This window comes from Amaranthus tricolor, chromosome 10 (assembly GCF_026212465.1).
Source record: "Amaranthus tricolor cultivar Red isolate AtriRed21 chromosome 10, ASM2621246v1, whole genome shotgun sequence".
Classification (NCBI taxonomy): domain Eukaryota; kingdom Viridiplantae; phylum Streptophyta; class Magnoliopsida; order Caryophyllales; family Amaranthaceae; genus Amaranthus; species Amaranthus tricolor.
Window position 1 is genome coordinate 3,171,873 of NC_080056.1, and position 24,264 is coordinate 3,196,136.

General features: G+C 34.7%; 3 protein-coding genes across 3 annotated transcripts; all 3 read left to right on the forward strand.

Annotated features, from left to right (window-relative positions):
• The first annotated feature begins 415 nt into the window (after nucleotides 1-415).
• LOC130825114 (uncharacterized) lies at nucleotides 416-10,982 on the forward strand. The gene is made up of 20 exons (XM_057690161.1): nucleotides 416-2,080; nucleotides 2,236-2,439; nucleotides 5,037-5,141; nucleotides 5,288-5,353; nucleotides 5,435-5,599; nucleotides 5,907-5,981; nucleotides 6,082-6,236; nucleotides 6,589-6,724; nucleotides 6,877-6,946; nucleotides 7,015-7,142; nucleotides 7,234-7,290; nucleotides 7,550-7,735; nucleotides 7,850-7,942; nucleotides 8,574-8,659; nucleotides 8,754-8,820; nucleotides 8,893-8,959; nucleotides 9,046-9,182; nucleotides 9,434-9,525; nucleotides 9,877-9,943; nucleotides 10,307-10,982. The coding sequence occupies exons 1-20, from the start codon at nucleotides 851-853 to the stop codon at nucleotides 10,469-10,471; spliced, it is 3,351 nt and encodes a 1,116-aa protein (XP_057546144.1). The 5' UTR covers nucleotides 416-850; the 3' UTR covers nucleotides 10,472-10,982.
• Nucleotides 10,983-12,097: 1,115 nt separating this feature from the next.
• LOC130824741 (ethylene-responsive transcription factor ERN1-like) lies at nucleotides 12,098-13,015 on the forward strand. The gene has a single exon (XM_057689760.1). It carries the CDS (start codon nucleotides 12,098-12,100, stop codon nucleotides 13,013-13,015), a length of 918 nt encoding a protein of 305 aa, XP_057545743.1.
• Nucleotides 13,016-14,492: 1,477 nt separating this feature from the next.
• LOC130825115 (mitochondrial dicarboxylate/tricarboxylate transporter DTC) lies at nucleotides 14,493-19,569 on the forward strand. The gene is made up of 6 exons (XM_057690162.1): nucleotides 14,493-14,839; nucleotides 15,008-15,091; nucleotides 15,623-15,684; nucleotides 16,538-16,899; nucleotides 18,828-19,042; nucleotides 19,194-19,569. Exons 1-6 carry the CDS (start codon nucleotides 14,723-14,725, stop codon nucleotides 19,248-19,250), a joined length of 897 nt encoding a protein of 298 aa, XP_057546145.1. The 5' UTR covers nucleotides 14,493-14,722; the 3' UTR covers nucleotides 19,251-19,569.
• The last annotated feature ends 4,695 nt before the right edge of the window (nucleotides 19,570-24,264 follow it).

Below are 24,264 nucleotides of genomic sequence, written 5' to 3' on the forward strand. Positions count from 1 at the left end.
AGGAGTACTTGCACTCTTTAATCATCGATCAACAGTAGTGATATTGTTCTTTCCTCAACAACTTTTGTTCATAATGGATTTGGAAATAAATTTAAGTGTCGTGCTTGCTTACCATTGATGTGAAGTAGTGATATTGTTCTTTCCTCAACAACTTTTGTTCATAATGGATTTGGATATAAATTTAAGTGTCGTGTTTGCTTACCATTGATGTGAATGCGGAGGAAATGTCCATCTCGAGTTATGTTTTGCCAAATGATTCGATGAATACTCTTGGAAATGATCAAGAGTTCATAACTGTTTTATTATAAAAATTTCAAATTTGATCTAAAAATGATTAATTCAGACGTTAAAATGATCAATTAAATAAATGTTTTTTGGAAATGATCAAGAGTTTATGGTCGCTTTGTTATAAAAATTTCAATTTTGGTCTAAAAATGATCAATTTAGACCTTAAAATGATCAATTGAAAAAAATCTATTTTGACCTTATAGATATCAATTATCATAAGTAGATCAAGTACTAAGCGCATATTGAAGAAAACCATTTTAGACTGATTGGGCTATTCGTCTCATATTGAAACAATCTCGCGCAAAACCTGGTTGACAAAAATATGTAGATGTAGACCCTAACTCACCGGTCACCCCCATAAAACCTCTAAAATATTCCATCTTCGATTCCGAATTAATAAAAAGAAAATCGAAGAAAAAGAAAACAAAAACATTTTCCATTTAGCGCCTCCACTTCTAATCTTCTCTCCCTCCCTCCCTCTCTCTCTCTCTCTCTCTCTCTCTCTCTTAATTATCCCCAAAACCCTAATTCTTTGTGAGGCACAAAAAACGAACCTCCTCCAATGGCGTCCGAGTTGACTCAGATTCAGCAGGCTCAAATGGCAGCGATTCTCGGCCCTGATCCTGTTCATTTCGAAACTCTAATCTCCCACCTTATGTCAAGCAATAACGACCAACGTTCTCAAGCAGAGTTATTATACAATTTTTGCAAACAACATCAATCTGACGCGCTTTCTCTTAAGCTTGCGAACCTTCTTCAGTCTTCACTTCACCCTGAAGCTCGAGCTATGGGTGCTATTCTACTCAGAAAGCTTTTGACTCGGGACGACTCGTTTCTCTGGCCTCAACTCAGTGTTTCAACTCAGTCAACTGTCAAATCCGTTCTTCTTAATTGCGTTCAACGCGAAGATGTGAAGACGATATCTAAAAAGTTGTGCGACACCGTTTCGGAACTTGCTGCTGGAATTGTACCCGAAAATGGATGGCCTGAGCTTTTGCCTTTCATGTTTCAATGTGTGACTTCGGAGAATTTGAAGCTTAGAGAATCTGCGTTGTTAATTTTTGCGCAGTTGGCTCAGTATATTGGTGAAACCCTAATTCCTCACTTGGATACTTTGCATAGTGTGTTTTATCAATGTTTGGGAGGCAATTCGTCCGCGGAGGTTCGAATTGCTGCCCTAGGAGCTACAATTAACTTCATTCAGTGCTTGACAAAGGCGTCAGATCGAGATAAGTTTCAGGATTTGCTTCCTCCAATGATGCAGACATTGACTGAAGCTTTGAATCACCACCAAGAAGCTACTGCCCAGGAGGCTCTTGAATTGTTAATCGATTTGGCAGGGACCGAGCCTCGGTTTTTGAGGAGGCAGTTGCTGGATGTTGTTGGAGCTATGTTGCAGATTGCGGAGGCTGATACACTTGAAGAAGGAACGAGGCACTTGGCGATTGAATTTGTGATTACACTTGCTGAGGCTAGGGAGAGGGCGCCGGGGATGATGAGGAAGTTGCCTCAGTTTATTCAGAGACTGTTTGGGATATTAATGAAGATGTTGCTTGATGTTGAGGATGATCCTGTTTGGCACAATGCTGACACCGAAGACGAAGATGCTGGGGAGAGTAGTAATTATAGTGTTGCGCAGGAGTGCTTGGATAGGCTATCGATTTCCTTGGGTGGGAATACCATTGTGCCCGTTGCTTCGGAGATTTTGCCAGCATTTTTGGCTGCTCCTGAATGGCAAAAACACCATGCTGCTTTGATTTGTTTGGCCCAAATTGCCGAAGGCTGCTCTAAGGTACTGGTTCCGGAGAATTTCGTAGATTGATATATTCCTATTCGATTATGATTTGGACATTGTGTCAAATGTTTGATTGTGTTATGATCTTATCGTTTCGGGGGAGTAGGGGTTGGTTACTGATTTCCTTTTGTATTTAAACTTTGAGTGGACAGGTGATGATAAAGAACTTGGAGCAAGTGGTATCAATGGTGTTGAATTCATTTCAAGACTCGCACGCCCGTGTGCGTTGGGCTGCCATCAATGCAATAGGTCAATTATCCACTGACTTAGGGCCGGATCTGCAGACGCAATTTCACCATCTTGTGTTGCCTGCTTTGGCATCTGCTATGGATGATTTTCAAAATCCTCGAGTCCAGGTAGACTTTTTGAATATTGTTATTGCACTGCTGTCTGTTGTTTTTTGTTTGAAAGTATTTTTTGCTCAGTTTCACCTAGGATCCTAGGTTTATGGTCTTGCCTTTTTAGTGTGAAGTGAAATATTGATGTATGTTGGTACTGTGGCATAATTGTATTTTGCTATCAAGCATGTGTTAAACTGTAAACTGTTTGAATTAATCTTGGTTAGATGTCTAAACGCCCTAATTTGTTTGCATTATCATTGGTATAGGATTTAGATCATGATGTAATAATGTCACACTAGCGTTAGTATTTATTGTATTTTGCTATCAAGCATGTGTTAGATTGTAAATTGTTGAACTAATTATGGCTATATGTCTAAAAGCCCTAAATGTGTTTGCATTATCATTGATGTAGGATTTTGATCACAATGTTATAATGTCACACTAGCATTAGTAGTTGGTACACATAAAAATTTGAGCAATGTTCGCATTTTTGGATGTTGGTGAATGTTTGAGGATCGACATTTCCCACCTCTTGAGCGTCTAATCCAAAAGGCAATTGTGTTTGGCGCATAGATAGCTAGTAACAACGGTGATGTTGATAGGATTTAACTTGGATTTTGTTTACCACCCCAAGACTTTGGAAACTAAGCTTGACGGCATCCTCTCAAATTGCATATCGCTTGTCACGTATGTGTAAAGATTTATGTTTTTAATGATCTTAGTGAGGTATATTATTTTTCATGGCTTATATATATATATATGTTTGATCGTATGAGCACAATCTCACATTGACGGTCTTATATGATTTGGCTCTCTATAATCAAACTACAAAGAGTTGGACTATGATTTTCTTCAAACACATTGTGGTTGTAATGTTGAATCCTTAAGGTGATAAGTAAATTATTCGAAATTCAAATTATCATTGTAAAAAATTAAATTTGAAGAGAGATGGTGCTGTACCATTTACTTTAAAGGCTGAGACTTTTATGGGATTCATAACATGGTAAGTGTTCAGCTGTTTCAGATTTTGAATTATCGAAATTTCCATTGTTTATTTGAATCAATAAAGATCGTTATTTGAAGGACTACTAAGTTGATTGTGACAGAACAATTTCAATTGATTCATCATGTGTACGTAGAATCAAACCAGTTGGTTCTGGTTACATTAATTCAAAAAGGCATTAGTAGATAGTAGGGTAAGTTATGGTTGATAATAAACTCGAATATGTTGGACATATACAGTTTCATACTTTCATTACAATTCCATTACCCCAATGTCGTCAAGTGGTGGAGTTTGGATGGAACCTTTCTCAATTTTTAGTAATAACAAAGAGGAATCCTTGGAAGTAAACATCATTTGTAGCTTCAAATAAATAAATTGCACATTATTTAAAGAACCATTTTCATACAGTTCGTTATAATTTAGAACCAAAGAATTATAAAGTTTTGAGAGTTCTAATTTCATCACATGTATATGTGGACATTTGCAACTTCAAATACATTATTTAGAGATATGTTTGTGATCAAACAAATCGCCATTAAGTAGGTTCTAAAAATAAAATTTCTGCAATGATAAGATACTTTTGTGATCAAACAAGTCGCCATTAAAGTAGTTTTCAGCAAAATGTATATGCAATAATTAAAAATTACTATCATCCAACAAGGCAATTAAGGCATAAGATTAAAAGCTATGCCATTTCTTTGGTATGCTCTCAACATGTAAAAGTGGTGCTTTCATCACATAAGTTGGGGATGGTGCCATAGTGGACATACCTCTTCTTAGGTATGCCGTCCTAATCGCTGAATACTGGATATATGATGCTCAAGAGTGAACTTTTACTGTTGAGTATTGAATATGAATTGTTTCAGCTTATTCAACCCTCTCTTTCATCATAGATTAGTTCTAATGCTTTTCTTTTCCTTTTGTTCCAAATTAATCCTGACATTTCTGCTTTGGTATGGACACACCAATTGTTTACAGTTTACCATTTATTACTCATTTCTTTGAACCTGCTTATTGTTCACTTTACTCACACTTTCTCTCCTTTGGTCCACACCGAAATTGTATTATTCAATAAGTTTTCCATCGTATCTTTTCTTAAAACTCTGGCCCAGTGACCATTGAGAACTGTCTGTCTATCTCAAGTTGAGATGTCCACGCGCAGTTGCCTCGTCTGCGACATCGCTACCGTTACAGCAATTGCGATGACATGCACCATTATTTTCTGTGAATGCACTAGTGATGATTGAGGAATGAATTTGAAAACTTAGGTCATCTATTCGTTCGTATATGTGGTTTGTTCCGAGTTTACCTGCATAGCTAGGCTAAAATGGATTATCTAAATACTGGTATCTGACTTTTGGAAAAAGTGGCCTGGCCAGGAAAGGCATCAATATGTGCTTGTTTTTTGTTCGACTCTTTGACTGAATGTACTGGTTTATCAGAGAGCTAATATAATTAACCATCTCTTTTCCAGCTTTTCTCAATATTGTCTACTCTATTTATTCTGTATGCTCTTCTATGGCCATCTATTCTTTTAGACATAAGTGTTCACTGAAAAAATGCACCTTAATGTACTTTGTTTTCTTCTTCTCCATGTTGTGTTTGATAGGCACATGCTGCTTCTGCAGTGTTAAACTTCAGTGAAAATTGCACCCCAGAGATCTTGACGCCGTACTTAGATGGTATTGTGAGCAAATTGCTCGTGCTCCTGCAGGTACTGTTTTGACTTTTGTTTAATTTTGATCAGTATTTTCATTAATCTTTATGTATCCAGGATTGCATCGTATGAAAATTGTGGATTATTGTTTCTCTGCCGATGTGAAGTAGTTTTTTTTAATGTTTCTGCTCTATGTTATTTAGAATGGAAAGCAAATGGTTCAGGAAGGGGCTTTGACTGCACTAGCATCTGTTGCTGATTCATCACAGGTACGTAAATTCCCATGTATGCAACAATGGATGGAGGAATTTTTGGATTCATGCTTTTGTTGACCATGTTCATAATTGCAGGAACTTTTCCAAAAGTATTATGATGCAGTTATGCCATACTTGAAAGCTATATTGATAAATGCAAATGACAAGTCCAATCGTATGTTACGTGCAAAATCAATGGAATGTATCAGCTTGGTTGGAATGGCTGTTGGGAAAGAGAAGTTTAGAGACGATGCTAAGCAGGTAGTCTAATCTATTTGTTCATATTTTTAGCGCTACCTACTATTCTATGGTAGTATAAGACTGGATTAAAATGAGGCTTGTAAACTCTCCTAGCCACTAGTGGCCAGTGGGACCCTCATCTTCATTCTATTGTTGCTGCCACCATTGTACATGTAGTTGAAGTGCATAGTCAGGGAGCGCATGCATGACGATCTTGGGCTCGTGTCTTTTAAAATTCATTTCTGCTGGTATAGGCGTCATGTGTGTGCACTTCATAGTTTATGACTGCCCGTTTTAGCTCAGATATTTGTTCTTATCGATGTTCCAGGTCATGGAAGTTCTAATGCAGTTGCAAGGATCGCAGATGGAAAATGATGATCCAACCACTAGCTATATGCTTCAGGTCTTGTCTAATATTTTGTGACTATTTAGATTTTTTTAGGCATCATGTGCGTCATAAACAAAATTGTTGTTCTGATTGTGGATAATCTTGTTTCTGTTAGGCATGGGCAAGACTATGCAAATGTTTGGGGCAGGATTTCCTTCCTTATATGAGTGTTGTTATGCCTCCATTGCTTCATTCTGCTCAACTAAAGCCTGATGTGACGATCACATCTGCAGATTCTGACATTGATATTGATGAATCTGATGATGAGAGGTAAATACTATGTGATTTTGTTTTTGTCTTTTTCTGCATGGCACCTGTAGTTATGCATGTCTATTCAGCCTCTCTACTAGTAGAAAGTGCATACTTGAACTCAAATTACTATTTGACTAGATAATATTCTACAATTTACAGATTAATGTGAACTTTTCTAAAACTCTGACTTGTATTTGTATGTAAATTTCATAATTATTAATGAGATCTTTCATTTTAGTTGGCATACTTGTTTGAACTAACTGATATTTGCTTCATGATATGCCTTCATATAACACTTGAGAAAAGCTTGATACTTGTATCATATTCTTTCATATAGTCTGTACATCCTTATTTTAAGCTTTGATTTCAGCATTGAGACAATAACCCTAGGGGATAAAAGGATTGGAATAAAGACCAGTGTTCTTGAGGAGAAAGCTACAGCTTGCAACATGTTGTGTTGCTATGCTGATGAGCTGAAAGAAGGTTTCTTTCCATGGATTGATCAGGTCATTATTTTTAGCTTCTTTTTTAATCTTTTCTTGGCGGATTATATCAAGCATGTTATTTGATTGAGTACATTTAAGTGGGTGCAAGCCTATTACTTTTTCTCGGTGCGTTCTATTCTAGAGGAGGTTGGATCTGATAGTTGTAATTTCAGGTTGCACCTACATTGGTTCCACTTCTTAAATTTTATTTTCACGAGGAAGTGAGAAAGGCAGCTGTTTCAGGTATTTGTCTTTTTTGTTGTTTGTCTTCATCAGTGTGTTTGCTTTGCTGATGATTTTTTTAACCATAGCCATGCCTGAGCTGCTGTGTTCTGCTAAGTTGGCGGTGGAGAAAGGGTTGGCTCAAGGTCGCAATGAGTCTTATGTTAAGCAATTGTCTGATTATATAATACCTGCATTGGTTGAGGCTTTACACAAGGTATTTGTAGCTAGTTGTATTCATGAGCTTGATTAGGTATGTTAATTTCACTGAGGATTTTTTATTGACACACCCTAATTCTGTTGTGCAGGAGCCTGAAATAGAGATTTGTTCAAGCATGCTTGATGCTCTTAATGAGTGCGTACAGGTATCTTCCTGGTAGTTACTTTATGAAATATAAGCTGTGATTGCTCTTTTTACAGGCATTTTTTTAAAGGACTGTTTATTTTGACCTTTGGAAAGTTGGCCTTTTTTCCTTGTCTTTATATATTGAATTTTATAATCATATTCATATGTCTCTTGAGTTTTATATTTTGGCTCATTCAATTTTGACAAAAGATTGCCATATCGAATGTTTTATTGTTGCATCATCTGATTGGGAGGAGCTTATTTAATTATTTTGTTAGATTTCTGGAACACTTATGGATGAAAGCCAAGTAAGGTGCATAGTGGATGAGATAAAGCAGGTTATAACTGCAAGCTCGTCTAGAAAAAGAGAAAGAGCAGAAAGGGCCAAAGCTGAAGATTTTGATGATGATGAAGGAGAACTTTTGAAGGAAGAAAATGAACAAGAAGAAGAACTTTTTGATCAAGTAAGGCTCTAATAGCTTTTTGGGCTCTTTTTTTTTTACAAAATTTATAAATTTGTTTATTAGATTTAAATATACACCGTCTAATGTATAAATTTTTTGTGTTAATTGAGCTAGGTTGGTGATTGCTTAGGCACTTTGATCAAGACGTTCAAGGCATCTTTTTTGCCTTTCTTTGATGAGCTCTCGTCCTACTTAACGCCCATGTGGGTGAGTTCAAATTCACTGGATACTCCTTTTTTTTAAGCTATATTATAAGCACGATACTTTTTTGATTTTTAGCTTTTGTCCTGCAGTTGTTTGGTCTTGTTTCTTTAACTCACACTTTTTGTTGACTGATTTTTCTTTTTTGTTGGAAAATTCATTATAATGTCATTGGAGAAAAAGCTTGTTTGTTTCCATTTCTTTGCTTTCCCTCCTTATTCTATTTTCTTTTTATTTGCCATTTGTATACTTCCTCTTCTTAGGGCTTGAGTTAACATAGGAAATCTCTGCTTTGGGTTTTACACTGCTGCCAACCCCTATGTTTATTTGTTTGTACTTTGTATTGACTCCTGTTGTGGGGTTGATTTCTGTTTTCAAATAAGATCAATCTAAGAGTTATATTTCCTGTTTGGAGATTCACTGTATAGTGACGTGCTTATAAGATTGCAGAAGCTCTTCCCCTCCTCGCGCACATTTAGACAGGACTTCTGAAAGCAAATAACTATCATTTAGTGTTCCTGAGATCTATTTGAGTTAGAACGTTTTTGGTGTTTTGCATGCTCTTTGATGTGCTTCCATTCTGTACTGGCTGCTTATGTGCTTGTTTTGTCTCACATAAGGCTTTAATTATATGCAGGGTAAGGATAAAACAACAGAAGAAAGAAGAATTGCCATTTGTATTTTTGATGATATTGTGGAGCATTGTCGTGAAGCAGCACTTAGGTTGGTTCTTATATGGGAATTTATATTTTTAACTTGTAAATCCAATTTTTTATTTATGTTTTGGTGCGTTAATCACTCTTCTTTGTTAATGAAGATACTATGATAGATTCCTTCCTTTCCTTTTGGAAGCTTGCAATGATGAGAATCCAGATGTTCGACAGGTAACTGTGAATTGCTGTAGGGTTTATTAATCACAAGAGTTGCATTTAGTCATGTGGTTTGTTTTTCTACAGGCTGCTGTTTATGGTCTTGGTGTTTGTGCCGAGTTTGGTGGATCTGTGTTCAAGCCTCTTGTTGGAGGTATGAGCAGTTTGGTTTGTTGTGCTATATCAAATTGGAATTCCTTCATATTCTTCTGTTGACAAATAAATTGAAATTTTTTTCAGAGGCTCTTTCAAGACTGGATGCTGTGTTAAGGCATCCCAATGCTACTCATTCAGAGAATGTGATGGCATATGATAATGCTGTTTCAGCTCTCGGAAAGATATGCCAATTTCATCGTGATAGTATAGATGCTGCTCAGGTATTTGAAACACGTTTATATGCCATGTTCTTTTTTCGTGTAGTAATAATGCTCCCTTGTTTCTAAGGTGGTCAAGATTCTCTCTAGGCATTTACTAATTATTGAATTTAAAATCCTTTTTCTAATTTCTAATCATGTTTTTATGTTATATCTCATTTTTTTTTACTTTCCTTTTATACAAATGTTGCTTTGAGCTTTGATTCTATGTTAGATTTTTATTCATGTAGCAATTTTTCTTTGCGACGTGGCAGATTGTTCCTATGTGGTTGAATTGCTTGCCAATAAAAGGAGATTTAATTGAAGCCAAGCTTGTGCATGAGCAACTTTGTTTCATGGTTGAGAGGTAAAATTGTTCGAATGCCTGCTAATTAATCTCACACTTAAATCTTGATCTACGTTTGTTTGACCATAGTTTCGTATAAACTGCAAGTGTTTTTGATTAGCTTGGCTTTACGATTATTTTGACCACCATAATGTTTGAAATCTATACTAATATATCAAGAGCAAATAATGGTTGAAGACTGAAAACGTGAAGTGAAAGAACCCCCACGCCCCCCAAATTAAAAAAGTGGAGGGAGTTTTCTTTTCATCTTGGAGTTATTGGAGAGGAGAAGGGTTTGTTCTCAAGTTGAATTTCTTTTTGGCATGTGATGTTTTAGATTTTAATAGTACAGGTGCATCGTTCTTTCTGCAGGTCGGATGGAGATTTGTTAGGGCCTAATAATCAGTATTTGCCGAAAATAGTGGCTGTATTTGCAGAGGTACGCTGTTTTGTCAGATATTATATAATCATTTCTCACTAGAGTGTATTTTACTTGAGATAGACACAGTTCTCAGTGGTCACTGGGTTTCGACCATGCTTTGTTTTTCAGATATCTGATCGTTTTCTAGTGCCTTGTTTTGATTTCATTTGTGTCTGTCAATTAAAATTAACTTCAAAAGTCACGCTAGGTGAATCTCTCAAGGCATACACAAAATGTTGTGTTTGTCTCGGAGTATCGTCTGAGCTTTACCGTAGCCGTAAACTGTATATATTATTCAAGTTGTGCTAAATTCAAGTAGTGGAGTTCCTTCAAAATCCAGTGCCTTGTTTTGATGTCATTGTTCCTTTATGGTGTTTGCAGGTGTTGTGTGCAGGTAAAGATCTCGCAACAGACCAAACTGCTAGCAGAATGATTAATTTATTGAAGCAACTACAACAAACTCTTCCGCCTTCTACTCTTGCTTCAACTTGGTCATCCCTTCAACCTCAGCAAGTTTTGGCATTGCAATCAATCCTCTCTCAATAGTTTTTCGTGTCTTCATTTCATCTTTACGGGGAAGTCTGCTCATTATGGGAGGCAATTCATTATCTTCCATTTCATTATTCTTTTTCCGTCACATATACCATCCTCGATTGTGATGTATGCTGGCTGCATGAAGCTGTGGATCGATGCGGTGGTCATAGCCGGGGAAGATATGAACTTGGTGCACAATGTGTATATTGTGGTTGTTTTTCGGTCATCAGTTATGTTGCTATGTTGTGAAGTTATTAAAGAGGAAAGAGCAATCAAAGAGTGTTACTGTGTAAGGTCATAAATTTCCCGTCTTATGGTGTTCGGTTTTTCGACAATTTGAGAGATTTTGTGAAGCAATTTTGTAGCAGTTTTGGGCTCTTTTTTTGCATGTACAATTCTTTTTCCTTATTTTTATGTGGGTGTATGGTTTTGATGTTTGAACTTTATATCATTTCTCCCCCTTTTTTGTTCCCTGCATACTTGGGGAGCACTATTCCTATGTCAATATTTCTTATCTTTAGTACTTTTGTTGTTTTGATGGTCGACTGTTTTAACCTCATTAAACGCTCATTATTTAGATTATTTAAACTGCTGCGCTGAACATAGAGAATTGGCGCCTAATTAGCGTGGTCTAAGTTTTAGATCCCAAGTTTCTTGATGCTAAGCCTCGACATGTAATCTATCTCACCTTGCCTGTCTATTCCTGCTGCACGACCAGCTCATTCTAGCCTCTTGTGTATGAACCTAAACTATAGAGAAATTAACGTTTAAGAGAGCATATATATGTCTTATATTATGTATTACATTTTCTTGTACCAATTATATTACTCAAATAAAATAATTTCAAAAACAAGCTTATTTGAGCATATATAATTGATATAACTTGGTCATCTAAAATTTAATTTCAAAAATAAGCTTATTTGAGCATTGTGTTATTCAATTTTTAATCAACTTCAATTTCAAAAATGGAGATCAAGATGTTAGTAAATTGTAATTATATATAATATTGTTGTAATTTATAAGAGAATCTCAATTTATCATTAATTGATGCTTTATACATTTAAAAATTTTATTATTTTTAATAATACATTGTTTAGAAACATTTTTCCAACATCTAACTATTACTCATAAGTCATATACTAAAATAATTGTCTTTAAGAAATACTAAAAGACTCTTGGTCCCCAAAAGAAGATCTCTTAAAGGCCTAAGATGATTGGAAAGCATGATATAGTACCACCATGATTGGACCTTATTAAGGGTAGTTAGATAACAACTTAATGATCTAACTTTGATTAGGACAAAGGACATCTCTAGCATGAACTCACCATTCTTAATTAAAAATATTAGTCCTAACCCATAAATATATAAATTTCAACTTATATAGTCAACATCTTTAATTTATTATATCATAATAAATTTAAAAATAATAACCTCACAATGACCACAAAAATACTACAAGTAACTTACCACCAAAAGACAAGTTAACATGCTCTCCACTAACATATTTGAAGACTAAGCCTATGTTATTATACATCAATTTAGTCCATTCTTTCACCCCTATATATATTCTTGCCTAAAAATTCATCATATTTTCATGTATAGTATCCAATTTCATCAAAAACCAACACAATATGCAAATGTCTACAAGCAATATGAACAAATTACCAATAAACAACAATGTAGTAAAGTTCAAACCAAAGCCTAAAAGGAGTAAATTTGTGGGGGTACGACAAAGACCGAGTGGGAGATGGGTGGCCGAGATTAAAGACACGACACAAAAAATAAGAATGTGGCTCGGAACATTTGAGACCGCTGAAGCAGCAGCTCGTGCATATGATGAAGCCGCGTGCCTCCTTCGAGGTTCCAATACTAAAACCAATTTTGTTGTTACTCATATTTCTCACAATTCTCCTCTTGCTTCTAGGATTAAAAACCTCCTTAAGAACAAGAACTTAGAGTCCCAAAAAACAAATAATCATGTTATTAGTAATCATAATAATCATGTTGCTAATAATGGTATTAGTCCTTTAGTAATACCCTCCTCTAGCAATACCTATACAAATAATATTACATTTCCAAACCCACCATCTACTAGCCCTACTTCAATATTATCTAACCCTACTATTTATAGTACAACACCCCACCAAAATTATGCTAATTTTGGGTACAAAAATCTTGATAATTTTTGTTTGCAAGATGTATATAAGCCTCAAATAAATGGGTTTGTTGGGAATTATGATTTGGTAAACTACACTTCATTATTGGATTGTAATAAGTACATTAGTCCTACAATGGAGAAGTTACCATTACCCTTAATAGGTCAAAGCCAAGATATGCATGAAGTGCCTAAAAATGATCAAGGGGTAGTCCCATCAACAATAATAAGTACAGAAATATTGGAGATGCAAAAGATAAAAATGGAAGAAATGACAATTCCAACCTTAAATGACATTGCTAGTAATGGTATACAAGATTATTTTGATTTCCTTCATGATCCTTCTATTGATTCCCTTTGGGATCTTCCTCCTCTTCATTCTTCTTTTTGCTTGATTTGATCGCGGTTACTAACTAATCTTTCGTTTCAACCAGATTGCCACGTTTTTCTCTTTTATAGTGAGATCGATAAGAATGTTCATCAATTGTTTTGATGATTTTTTTATATATTTACGTTACTTTTTTTACATTTATTTTCGTGATTTCCTGATTGATTAATCGTTAATCAATTACCTCAACTTATTTTTGAGAGGGGTGAAAGTCTAAGGAATAAAAAAAAAATTACTCATTGGCTTTGACAGCGTTGAATTCAAGATACTTGTTTCAGTATCTGTGCTCTACCAACTCAGTTGTCATGATACATCTGACACAGTTTAATATAAACAGAATTCTTTTATCAAATGATCCAAGCCACATGCGCCGAGCTTAGATTCCTTATGGGGTTTAGTATTGTTCTACTTATGCAATTTTTAATTAAAGAAAAAATATGTAAGCAAGTCTAATCTGATGATGATTACTTATTGTAGAAATTGATCAGCTAAAAATCTTGTATTCTTGTTATAATGGAATACTTAACTGGAGAATCAAGAGAGATGGAATATGTCCTCTCCTATCTCTTCTAATGTATTTTATCTGTTTTTTTAAATGTATCAAAATCAACTTTTGTATTGTTAATAATTTTACTGTATATTATGATTTTAAGATTAAAAAAATATAGTCATGCGGAATTTTATTTTATTCGTTTCGTCACATATTTTCATAATATTAATTTTTATAATTATTATGTATAATTCTAAATAAAAACAATCCGACAAATATATTAAATTGCATAAAAAAGGTGTTCAGGTGTAAATAAAAAACCTCACGTATTTAAATACATCTATGCATTACTTTTTATTATACTTGTATGTTCAATATTGCCAATAGTAAATTCTTTCTATCTTTTTTTTATTACAAGGTAAGAGTGTATAAATATGAAAATAAAATTTATAATGTTACACGAGGAAAGTGATATTTACGTTAACGAATACAAAATCAATTTTCTCTTTATTTTGCATTGTATGTGATAGCTTTATTTTTTGTAATTTGATCATTATAACCATTCTTTAGGATTTTTATTTATTTAAGAACTTGCCATAAACTACAATATTGTCATTGAAATACAAATTAAAGCTCTCCCATCGAGCATGCACCATTTTAAGGTGTTTGAAATATATCTTATAAGTCAATTTTAGCTTATTTTAATACAAATCGAGACTTAGATAGTCAAATCAACCATTGCTAGTATTTGAAAAGTTAACTTATTGTTATGAATAAATTGTATTTGAACCAGCTGCTCATAACAAGTTCAAAATCAATTAATCAAACTAATCAATAATATCAGATGATCAAATCAACTAATGTAATTCGCTAACAATTACCAACTATTAATTATTCGCCAAACATCCCATTTTTTATCAACAATATTTTATTTATTTTCACCATTTATTATTTTCTCGGCCTAAAAAAAACAAAAAGAAAATAACTTTCGCTTGCTTACGCTTACGGAAACGCCTTTCCCCTTTCAGTCATACTACAAAATTTGGCGAGCTTTTCGAAGTGCCTCCATTTTCTGACACTTTATTTAGTGCGAGAAAGCGCCGTTCTACTCTCATTCGCGACGCATTTCCTGAACCGCTCTCTTTCTCTCTCTACTTCTCCTTCATCTATCTTTAGATCTATATTCATTGCCTGAGGAGAGAGAAAGAGAACCGGTGAAACATACAAAAATGGTAGATCAGAAATCCACGCCTGCCGGTGTTTGGCCCACCGTTAAACCATTTGTTAATGGAGGTTGTTCTGGTATGCTTGCTACCTGTGTCATTCAACCCATCGACATGATCAAGGTTCTAACCACTTTTCTCGTTTTGATTTTTCATTCTTGTTAAACTATGTAACATTTGGGTTTTTATTTTTATTTGTGTTGAAATTTTTAGGGTTTTCTGTTTTTCAGCTTAAATTGTATGATCTGGGATTGAATATGATGTTTTTGGTTCATTTTATGAAATGGGTAGGTGAGGATTCAACTTGGCCAGGGATCAGCTGCTCTAGTCACAAAGAATATGCTCGCAAATGAGGGTTTTGGTGCCTTTTATAAGGTTTGCTTCCATCTCTCATTCATGTTATCCATTTACTACTGCAAATCTTTTGCATTTTCATGTAGTAATGTAGGTTGTCTTTTTAGATCTACACTTTAATTTATGGTAGAAAAGGTGGTTGAATTAGTATTTTTTGCAGTATCGAATCTAGAATACTTGTAGTATGAGCCAAGTAGTTGCCTCTTTACGTGCGCTGAACTGAATGGACTGTTATATGTTACAAAATAGGGTTTGTAATCAAATGACCGGGGCATAGATTCCATGTTTTTGTGCTTTTCACTATTGGTTTGCTGCTTAGGGATGGAATGATTTCGTCTAGCTTCCTACATTATGCAAGATCGGTTCTGATATGATGATGGGGCATGGATATATGACTTATGTAAATCTTATAATGATTGTTAATTGATATTATACAGAGTAATTTTTAATGCTGGATTTGATTCCTGTCTTTAGTTAGGGTGTAATTGGTTTTTCTGCTGCAACCTACATTATTTCTGGGTTTCCCATCTCTTATGATCTGTTTGGGTGCAGGGTTTGTCTGCTGGGTTACTCAGGCAAGCTACATATACGACTGCAAGACTTGGGTCTTTCAAGTAAGAAAGATTTTAAGGTTGATTTGTTGCTTCTGTTGTCAATTGTCATCTGTTTCAAAATTGTTTGAAACGATTAACAAGAACCATGTAATATTACATTTAGTTTCCAGGGTCGGCTCTGTAACAAGAGCACCATGAGCGATAGCTCAGGCCCGTTATTTTGAGGGGTCTAATTTTTTTTCTTATATATTAAAAAAGAGCTATAATATTTTATATACATAAAAAAGTGATAATATAATTAATAACAATGATTTTCCACAATTAATGCCTAATGGTCATTCATGACCTTGTAGATAACTTGTCATTTGTTTTCGGGTTATTGGTTGGTGGATATTTTTTGATAATAATTTAAGTAACTAAGTAATGATATTTTAAATTTGTTGTATATTCTAGGTTAATTGAATAAAATTAGTAGTTTATCAATTGACACTTGAAAAAAAGACATAACACTCGTATTTTAAATACTCAATGTTTCGCTTTTGCTTAGAGCCTCAAAAATGTCCAAAACGGCCCTGTTAGTTTCCCTTACATCCTATACATGGTTGTTTATAACCCATGTTCTGGTGATTTGGATGATAATTTGTGGAGTGTATAGTAAGATCCTTTTTAATAATCGGCATACCTTCCCCCTTTAAAGTGTTTCCCCCCCCCCCCTAAAATAATCAACAAGTGAACATAATGATATTGGCTATTTTGTGTGCACTTAAATTGACTGATGTATGTGTTTGATACTGATGATCAAAGATTATGTAATACTACAAAGTTTACAATATACTATCGAGTGTCTCTGATTCTGTGTTTGCTATTATTTGGAGGGATGCATGTTGTTGAACAGTGATGTTTTTCTTTTCAGGATGTTGACGAACAAAGCTGTGGCTGCTAATGATGGAAAGCCTTTACCTTTGTACCAAAAAGCTCTTTGTGGTTTGACTGCTGGTGCTATTGGAGCATGCGTTGGTAGTCCTGCTGATCTTGCACTCATTCGTATGCAAGCTGATGCAACTTTGCCGCTCGCACAACGGAGAAACTACAAAAATGCATTCCATGCTCTTTACAGAATTGTTGCTGATGAGGGAGTTTTGTCACTCTGGAAAGGTGCAGGCCCAACAGTCGTAAGAGCTATGGCATTGAACATGGGAATGCTTGCCTCTTATGATCAATCTGTGGAATTCTTTAGGGATACTTGTGGCTTGGGTGAAGGTGCTACTGTTGTAGGTAAGATGCTCACTTCATTTTTCAGTGAACAATTTTGCACAAACTAAGATCCTTTTGTCTGATATGTTGAATTTAAACTTTAACTGCTTCACCATTTTCATTCTGTATGATTTTATTTCATCCATTTTTGTGCTTTGCTGTTTCGTTTTGGTAAAATGAAGGTATTGGAGTGCTGTGTATGCTTATATCAAATATTGTGGAGTTTGAACTTCATAGCAAATACTCTGCCTATGAAAATGAAAATTTATCCCATGATCACCTGAGAACACAAAGGCTCTAGTTGTTATGGTAGAAAGCACTAAATAGTTGAGTTGGAAGCTTTATTTACCTTTGATAACGTCAGTTATAAATTGGATTTAGAGAGCCTATTTTTTGATAAAGATGTTTATGGCATTTGATAGATACTCCCTTAGTCCCTTTGAGATAGCACCATTTGACTCAAATATGTGAGAGCTTTTTGAGTCAAATGGTGCTATTCAGAGGGACAGATGAGTAACAAACTCCAAGATTCCAACTTTCCCTTCCTATATTGTTAGAAACTTGAGTACTACTTATCTCAAGCTCTTGTTGTGGCCTCGCCGTCCATGATCTGTTATTATTAACTTTTTGAAGGTCTTCATACTTTAGTTTTAGTGTCAGCCTAGGGTACCTTGTATTTCTTCACACACCAGCCTAGGGTACCTTCTGCAATGACGAATCTAGAATACTAATAGAATGAGTCAAATACTTATTTTTACATTTAAGTTACAAAATTTCATATTTAGAGTTTTAATCGAATGACCTGTGCGAGTCTAGATTCCCCTATGGCCTTCATTATTGTGATGCTCAATTCATGGTTTATTTTTTCAGTAACACATATTACGAGTTATTTCATTAAGTATTTAAGTTCAAATTTCTCATGTTAGTTGCATTTTTTTTACTAGCATTGGATCATTTATATATCGTGACTCACTTTCTTACGTACAACGTATTTCGATATTGGATATTGTGAATATCCAATGACAGCTCATATGAGTTGAGAGGGATACACTTATGTGATGCTTAACAAATGTAGTTTTCATCACAGAGATGTAAAGTAGCATCTTTCTTTTCTCTCTTGCGCCTCTAAACTAATCGTCTTATGTTTTTTTTTTCCTTGACTGCCATGTTTCACGCTATAGTTTAATTATTAGAATTCTTTTGCTTAATTTTTTTCTAAGAAGGATAAGGATTAGAAGAAACATTGCTTAATTATTTAGCAAAAGTTATTTGAACCTTTTCATTTTGATTCAGTCTTGTCAATTTGAAAGAAACAGATCTGCTTGGTATGTCCTTTAGTGTTCACTGGTGTGCAAAGGAATGCATTTGTATTCTTTCTTGCACCAAATTTCTTGTACCATTTATTTTGTTTTATATAAGCTTTGTCTGATAAAATTTCCTTTAACCCTGCAATTTTTCCAGCTAAAACTCCCATTTTGTTTCTTGAAAACATGGGTCCATATCACTTTTATCTCTTAATATTGCGTAAATCCAATGATTGATCTTCCTGGTTTGATGGTGCACTTTTAACATTTTTCATTAGCTTTGCAGTTTATTTAATCAACTTTTGTATATCCTTCCCTCGAGTACATTGTAGCATGAATTCGTATATTGAATTTGTAGCTTTTCCTGTTAAGATTATGTGAAAAATGTTCTATTCCATGTCAATGAATTCAAGGTTCGCCGATGGGCCTTCATGTTTAGAACCAAAGCTTTGGCAATGTTGTGATCGGCCCTTGTGTTTATGGTTGATGAAAATTCATCTTGTAACTGACCACGGCCACCAAAGTGACACGAACAACTTCTCAGCATGGCTTGGTGGTGCAATAAAATTTGAGCTTGAACATTGAACCGAAATGTCTTATATATGTCACCTAATTGTTTCTCTATTGTATATTTGTACCTCACAGGTGCTAGTGCTGTTTCTGGATTTTTCGCATCTGCTTGCAGTCTACCATTTGATTATGTGAAAACACAAATTCAGAAAATGCAGCCTGATACTGCTGGGAAATACCCATACACTGGTTCGATGGATTGTGCCATGAAGACGCTGAAAGCTGGTGGACCTTTGAAATTCTACACTGGCTTTCCTGTCTACTGTGTTCGAATTGCCCCACACGTCATGGTATAATTTCTCTTATCCCCCTTCTGAAATGTCGTGAAGATGCTTGCATGTTGCAATCCTTTATTATTTTTCCCTTGTATTCTAAGTAACCGAAACGCGTATTTACGACTAACTTCCGAAACTAATTTACTTTTGGGGAACCTGTTTTCAGATGACATGGATATTCCTGAACCAAATTCAGAAGTTCGAGAAGAAGATTGGATTGTAGTTGAGACAAGGTATCATCAATCATGCTAGCTATAATTGTGAACTCAAATATTTTCTACTCTGGTTGCCGGTTTCACGCCTCAGCAACAGTCGCATTTTATCGCATTAAACCTACCAATTTTTGCTGGAACCAAAATAAATTAGCAAAAACAATCTGTATTAGATGATTCTTTTGGGCTAGGATGAAATGTCCCTAGTTGTAGTTGAATGTTTTGATAGACTTTTATGGAGTTGGAGACTTATGAACACATTGCGGGAATCGTAACATCGACCAAATGTGGTATGGTTGGTTATTTTACCTTACAATATTGTTTTTAAAACTGTGTTGTTATGTTAAGAGTTGCTCCTCTGTGTTGTGTATGCCCCTCCCCCGTTGCCCTACATCTCCAACAAACGACATTGAACTACTTGTACAATTACTCTTTCGGAGCATCTCGGAAAGTATGGAAGACCTTTCATCGAGAATTCTGCTAAGAAAAAGCAAGTATGGACCGTACTACTGCCGATGAGCTCTTGATTGTTAGTAGTTGTAGTTCATACTGGTGAAGTTCTACTTCATTTTCTAATGATATTTGTTGGAGTACGAGTTTTTGCATAGCTTCTTGATTTAGCGTTTTAGGAGTGTTTAGCAATTGGCTGTTGACGGTTGGCTTTTTTAGTTGGCTTGTTTGATCAACTAGAAATGTTGGTTGTTTTTGTTGGCTTTTAAGCTAATTGAAAAAGACACTGTTTGTGGAAATGTTTGGTAAATTTGAATATTGACTGTTGGTTGTTTATTAGAGAAAAAGTGGGGCAACAAACCAAAAGCCAACCATAAAACCTAGTTGGAGTAGTTTTTTCATTTTGGCTTAAAAGTCAGATTTTCAGCTGCTTTTAAAGTCATTTACCGAACACTTTTTTTGACTGTTTAAACAACTAATTAGCCCAAAGCCAACCAAAGAGCTAAGTCAAAAGTCATGTACCAAACACCTCCTAAGTCTTTTGGACTAGCAATGTCCGCGGCAGCAAATTGCTAATACTTTTAAATGGTAGATCAATTAAGGAGTTCTATTCAACAATAGTCAAAATTTGATGTGGGAATGTTGTCATATATAATTCTCCCCAACATGATTGTTGAAGATCAATGTGATACATGATAAAATTTAAAATTATAAGGACACAATTAAATTTAAACATGATATTATTCAATATGTTGCATAATCATCTTCGCAATCATACAATACAATATACAAAGTTTGAGCAAATAGATATAATAATAATTTAATGTTAAAGCAATATAAGAATAGAAGAGAAAAAGTTTGGGATGTACAAGTTCATAATGTATTATGAAGAAACTTGGTAAAGCCTACATGGTAATATCATGAGAGATTGTAATGCAAGTGTTTATTGTATTATTTTTTTCATTCAATGTACTAGCTTACATTTTTTTTTAATATATAATTTGTATATATTTAATGTTAGGATATGGTTTATAATCATTAATATAATGCTTTAATTTTCTCACATAAGTATTTTTAATATGCTCTTATTAAGTCATGTTGTTTCTAAATTATACAATTAATTTAATTTAGTAATGAATTAAAATTAAACATTAATATAAATTATCTCATTTTTAATATATTTATGTTTAAAGTGGACCATATTGAATAATGGTTAAGTGTATTTGTGTAACTTATCATTCCATAGAACTTAAAAGTTACTAAAATGTCAAAAGATAAATGAAAAAATGTTACTTTTTCCGTTTTTTAATGAAATTTTCAAAAAGAATGTTCATGAAAATTAAGAAAAACTAGAATTTTTCAAATAGTAAATGTATTATTTGATTGAATAAAAATTTTGATGAAAGAAAAATAGAGCCATAAACAGAGTGATTTGCCTAAGTAGTGTTGGAAAAATTAAAAAAATTTCCAAATTGGAGTTCACCAAAATTTATTTCCCAAAACAAGTGTTCATTAAGAAAAAAAATTAATTAAATCTATTTGATTGTGGTTTGGGAAGTTCCAAACCTATTAATTCTATCCCAAGCAAAACTAAACCAAGACTAAATTAATTCCAATTCCAATAGCAAGCCTATTAATTTTCTGACTGACGACAGAAGACTTGAAGAGACCGTCGACAACCACCATCCACGCCAATTGTCGGCTTCCCACCACAGCCATTAATTTGAGGTATATATGCATTACAATATTCTATGTATTATTTTTTACATTATAAACTCACTTGATTTTCTATGATAAATCACAAGGATGATGTTAACAATAGATCACAAGGATACGCCATCTTCGACAAACATTTTTATTAATTTTGACTTTTGAACTTGATTGAGATAACTTAGTAAAACTATTTTATTATATAAACACCATTTTGGGAATTAAGTTTTAAAGAACAAGGTGGAAAATTTTCAACCCCAATTAGTCAAATCACTCCCATAAACGATATAAAAATATTAAAAGAGGATAAGTAAAAAAAAATATATATATCACAACTAATAAAAAAGAATTTATAAAATTAATGGAAAACATGTAAAAAAAACATAAAGAATATAAAAATGTTAAAATAAAATTAGTGAAAGATACACAAGGACCAAAAGCATTATTAAAATATTAAAATAAAAATAAATAAAATTATTTAAGTCCAAAATTTATAACATAAATAAAAAAATTATAAAAACAACAAATAAAACATCTCAAATAACAAATAAGAACTTTAAGAACTTTAAAAACAGAGAGAATAGTAATAAATGACGTAAAACAAGAGGAAATAAGAAATATGCTCATGTTTATTTCATCATCTGTTCCTTACAACTAACCTTCTTATTTTTTACAATTGTGAAATTCAAAGGCGGAGCATATTCTCATTTTTGCATAATTACAAAAGATGAACACTGAATAAGCAATCTATGGTTTAAAAGTTTTGCCTTGTAAAGCTTTGTGAAGAAGAAAAGCAATTGATCTGTGTATTTCATTTGGAAAAGAATTATTTATATTACAAGAGAAGAGAACTATCTAGAAACTAATTAAGATAATTTGTCCTATGTGTCTAAAAACTAGCTTAATCTAAATATGTCTCAATACCCCCCCTCAAGTTGGAGCATAAGAATCGAAAATGCCCAACTTGGAAAGAATTAGATCAAACTGTGTTTTGCCGAGGGCCTTTGTGAAAATGTCCGCCAATTGTGATGTAGTCGACACATGACTAGGAGAAATTAAGCCATCAATGATTGCATCGCGAACAAAGTGACAATCTACCTCAATGTGCTTTGTTCGTTCATGAAAAACAGGATTCTTTGCAATGTGTAAAGCAGATTCACTATCGCAGAACAATATTATTGCTTTAGGATGATGAACGCCCAAACTTAACAACAAACCTTTTAGCCACTTCAGTTCGCATGTGATTGCAGCCATTGATCAATATTCGGCTTCAGCTGAAGAGCGAGACACTGTATGTTGTTTCTTTGTTTTCCAAGAAATAGGAGATTGTCCTAGAAAAACAAGCCATCCTGTCAATGAGCGACGAGTGAGAGGACATGCAGCCCAATCCGAATCACACCAGCCTTCCAAGGTTAACTCACTATCCGCACGCAACAGAATACCCTGGCCGGGAGTACCCTTTAAATAGCGCACCACTCGGAGAGCTGCTTCCCAATGCTCAAGGCGAGGCTCCTGCATAAACTGAGATAAGATACGAACCGAATAGGCAAGATCTGGGCGAGTGACTGCGAGATATATCAAACGCCCCACTAGGCGACGGTAAGCCTCGGGATCCTTCATATATTCTCCAGTAGCAAAAGCAAGCCTATGATTTTGTTCGATAGGAAACCCAACAGGCTTTGCCCCTAATAAACCTGTTTCAGAAATAATATCTAGTGTGTACTTACGTTGGCATAAGAACAGACCAGAAGAACTACGAGCAACCTCGATTCCTAAGAAGTATTTGAGACCACCAAGATCTTTCATTTTGAAACAATCACTAAGATAAGCTTTAAAAAGTGTAAGTGCAGCGGAATCATTCCCAGAAATAATAAGATCATCTACATAGACTAAGACATTAATTTGAACAATGCCTTTAGTATAAGTGAAAAGAGAATAATCGGAATATGATTGAAGAAAGCCATACTCTTTCAAAGCGAACACTAATTTTGCAAACCAACAACGTGAAGCTTGTTTTAAACCATACAGAGATTTGCGTAATCGACATACCAAGGACGGATCTGAACACTCGAAACCAGGAGGTAATTTCATGTAAACCTCTTCATTAAGATCACCATGCAAGAAAGCATTATGAACATCCATTTGATGTAATTCCCAGTTCTTTGAAGCTGCTATTGCAAGAAAGGCACGAACTGTGGTCATTTTGGCAACTGGAGCAAATGTTTCAGTGTAATCAATTCCTGCTTGTTGATGATTACCCAAAACAACTAACCGTGACTTAAGACGCTCAACATTACCGTTTGACAAATATTTTGTTCTGTAAACCCACTGACTACCTAGAGGACGTTTCCTGGGAGGAAGACGCTCCAAGGTCCATGTGCCATTGTCCTCTAAAGCTCTTATTTCAGCTTGCATAGATTTACGCCACTCCTCATACTTCATGGCCTCCTTAAATGATTTTGGATCTTTACCCTTAATGATAGCTGCAAGAAATGTACGATAATTCATAGAATAATTGTCACAATTTATATAATGTGCTAAAGGATACGGGGTACCTGAGGAGTGATTGGAAGAAGGAGAGATAGAGGACGGACTATTAGCAAAAACCATATGAGTCACAAATTCCTGATACAAAACATTCGGGAATTTGTCACGAAACCCACGACCCAAAAGAGCAGGAGGCGATTGATCAGAAGCAGCAAGCGTTGGATTAGAGGAAGCACTATTGGGCTGCTGTAAGTGAGGAGGCCCAACTGTCGATGGTGACCCAGCGAGAGGAACAAAAGAACATGACTGAATTGGAAGAGCTGGCCCAGTGCTTGTGAATGGCTCAGTGGAACTAACAGATTCGTCATGCCCATTTGG

Excerpts from the sequence above, each read along its gene's own strand:
- LOC130825115 (XM_057690162.1), top strand. The coding sequence starts at position 14,723 with ATGGTAGATCAGAAATCCACGCCTGCCGGTGTTTGGCCCACCGTTAAA. Across the intron at positions 15,685-16,537 it reads GCAAGACTTGGGTCTTTCAA|GATGTTGACGAACAAAGCTG; the intron begins GTAAGAAAGATT and ends TTTTCTTTTCAG. Across the intron at positions 16,900-18,827 it reads TGAAGGTGCTACTGTTGTAG|GTGCTAGTGCTGTTTCTGGA; the intron begins GTAAGATGCTCA and ends TGTACCTCACAG.
- LOC130825114 (XM_057690161.1), top strand. The coding sequence starts at position 851 with ATGGCGTCCGAGTTGACTCAGATTCAGCAGGCTCAAATGGCAGCGATT. Across the intron at positions 5,142-5,287 it reads AATTGCTCGTGCTCCTGCAG|AATGGAAAGCAAATGGTTCA; the intron begins GTACTGTTTTGA and ends TATGTTATTTAG. Across the intron at positions 7,143-7,233 it reads TGGTTGAGGCTTTACACAAG|GAGCCTGAAATAGAGATTTG; the intron begins GTATTTGTAGCT and ends TCTGTTGTGCAG.
- LOC130824741 (XM_057689760.1), top strand. The coding sequence starts at position 12,098 with ATGTCTACAAGCAATATGAACAAATTACCAATAAACAACAATGTAGTA.